Here is a 2,672-nt window from a genome sequence, read left to right as displayed (position 1 = left end):
CTGGGTTGGCAAGATCCCCTGAAGAAGGGAAAGGCTACCCACTCTAGTATTCTGCCCATAAGCTTAACATCCTAAATTTCATGGATAATCAAACATTCATACATAGTTTATTACCATCTCAAAGCTAATAAATAAAAATAAGGAATGCAGTCATCTTCTCTGTGATGGGTTATTAAGAGTTGTCTGGTCTCTCAGAGCCACCCCTTGATAACAATACAAAAAGTTTCTAAATCTGGATGGCTAAATTTTTGTGAGAGTTCTGCTTTTCTGATAGAGTTTGAGCTTTTAAAATATCATGGCCATGTAATTTTGAAAAAGTGATTTTTCTCCCTGTAGTGAGTTGAATAGTGGGCTCCCAAAATACATACCCACGGTCTAATCCCCAGAATGTATGGATGATACCTGATTTGGAAATAAGGTCTTTGCAGGTGTAAGTAAATTAAGGGTCTTGAGATTATCCTGTATTATCCAGGTAGGCCCTAAATCCAACGACAGGTGTTCTTATAAGAGAAAAGTAAAGGGAGATTTGAGATAGAGATTAGAGGAAAAGAGAAGGTGTGGTGAAAATGAAGGCAGAGAATGAAGTGATGTGGTCTCAAACCAAGGAAGCCAGCAGCCACCAGAAGCTGGAAGAGAAAAAAAAGAGGGAGCAGAGGCTTCCCTAGAACCTCTGGAGGGAGCAGCCAGCCAACACTTGATTCAGACTCTGGCTTATAGAACAGTGAGATAATAAATTTCTGTTGTCTTAGCCGCAGCGTCAGGAAACCAACACTACCTCACAGAGCACTAAGGATGGGGACAATGGTACTATCAATATTGTAGGTTCGCTATGAGGATTAAATGAATTAAATGAATTGATACTCCTCAAGCACTATGGAAGAGTGATACCTGCTGTGCTTAGTTGCTCAGTCAAGTCCAACTCTTTGTGACCCTATGGACTGTAACCTGCCAGGCTCCTCTGTCCATGGGGATTCTCCAGGCAAGAATACTGGAGTGGGTTGCCGTGCCCTCCTCCAGGGGATCTTCCTAAGCCAGGGGCTGAACCCAGGGCTCCCGCTTTGCAGGCCAATTCTTTACAGTCTGAGTCACCAGGGAAGCATGTTTGATACCTAGTTCCCAGGTGGCACTAGTGGTAAATAACTCCCCTGCCAATGCAGGAGACACAAAAAACTCTGGTTCAATCCCTGGGTTGGGAAGATCCCCTGGAGAAGGGAATGGCAACCCACTCCAGTATTCTTGCCTGCAGAATTCCATGGACAGAAGAGCCTGCTGGGCTACCAGCCCATAGGGTTGCAAAGAGCCCAACACAACTTAGCTACAAAACACCAACAACAAAGCACTATGAAAATTCTAAGTAAATAGTCTTCAGAAAGAATTTCTCTGGTGTCAACACAACCTACTGTTGATCACACTGCTTTATTGGTGCATGTCTGGTGAATTGGACACCATAATAGTGAGCCTGCGTCTGGTCAAGGCTATGGTTTTTCCAGTAGTCATGTATGGATGTGAGAGTTGGACTATAAAGAAAGCTGAGCACCGTAGAATTGATGCTTTTGAACTGTGGTGTTGGAGAAGACTCTTGAAAGTCCCTTGGACTGCAAAGAGATCCAACCAGTCCATCCTAAAGGAGATCAGTCCTGAGTGTTCCTTGGAAGGACTGATGTTGAAGCTGAAACCCCAATACTTTGGCCACCTGATGCGAAAAGCTGACTCATTTGAAAAGACCCTGATGCTGGGAAAGAGTGAAGGCAGGAGGAGAAGGGGACGACAGAGGATGAGATGGTTGAATGGCATCACCGACTCAATGGAGATGAGTTTGAGTAGACTCTGGGAGTTGGTGACAGACAGGGAGCCCTTGCATGCTGTGGTCCATGGGGTCACAAAGAGTCGGACACGACTGAGCGACTGAACTGAACTAGACTATGGAACTGAAACAACACTCATGACGACGGTAAAAAGGTCAACAAGAGCAGACTTATCAAGATTCTTTTTGAACCGGAATACTCTATAAAAGGAACCCTTTAACTCTCCATGCATTTGGGTCCTTTCTTCTCTATTAGTTGTCTGTACAACTTCTTAATCCCTAAACGCAATGTGAAACACAATCCGGGGCCACTGGGTAAAGTTATTTTCTTTCCTTCCCTTGGGAGTCTAAAACTCACCGAGGCGCCCAGAGATCAGAATTCCCAAGGCGACACCAAGCGCCCATGTTACACCTGCAGAAAACTACGACTCCCAGAAGGCTTTGGGAGGCGGACCGCGAAAGGGGTGGAGCCTAAGGGAGAAGGTCGTTGGCCGATTCCATCGTCCGGAGCGGGAAGGGTTGGCTGGGCGGAGTTTGGGAGGGAAGGCCCGATTAGTTGTAAATAGAAATATCGGCGTCCTGCGCGCGGTTGGTACGATCCACGCGGAGGATCCCTGCAGCCTCGGCCGGCGCTTGAAGTTTCCCGGGCCGGGAGCGCGGCGCTTGCTGGGAAGGCGCCGAGACCGTTGTCCGGGCCGGCGGCGGCCGCGCGGGAGCTGCGACATGCAGAGCACAGACCTGGGCAGCAAGGAGAGCGGCAAGATATGGCACCGCAAGCCATCCCCTGCCACTCGGGACGGGTACAGGCCGCGGCGGGAGGAGGCGCGCGCTGGAGGGGGATGGAGGCTGGCGAGGGGCGGGTCCGCGG

At 48.7% G+C, this 2,672-nt stretch overlaps 1 protein-coding gene across 2 annotated transcripts in view; it reads left to right on the top strand.

Annotated features, from left to right (window-relative positions):
• The first annotated feature begins 2,350 nt into the window (after window positions 1–2,350).
• TBC1D31 (TBC1 domain family, member 31) overlaps window positions 2,351–2,672 on the top strand; it is a 67,076-nt gene continuing 66,754 nt past the window's right edge. For both annotated transcript variants that reach the window (XM_010838920.1, XM_010838919.1), the window contains exon 1: window positions 2,351–2,604. In XM_010838920.1, coding sequence (XP_010837222.1) covers window positions 2,528–2,604 — 77 coding nt within the window. In that variant the 5' untranslated portion in view covers window positions 2,351–2,527. The remainder of the gene's footprint in view (window positions 2,605–2,672) is intronic.

This window comes from Bison bison, unplaced genomic scaffold, assembly GCF_000754665.1.
Source record: "Bison bison bison isolate TAMUID 2011002044 unplaced genomic scaffold, Bison_UMD1.0 scf7180017864108, whole genome shotgun sequence".
In the NCBI taxonomy this organism is placed as follows: Eukaryota; Metazoa; Chordata; class Mammalia; order Artiodactyla; family Bovidae; genus Bison; species Bison bison.
The sequence above is the reverse complement of the archived record's forward strand: the minus strand, read 5'-3'. Positions and strand labels throughout refer to the sequence as shown.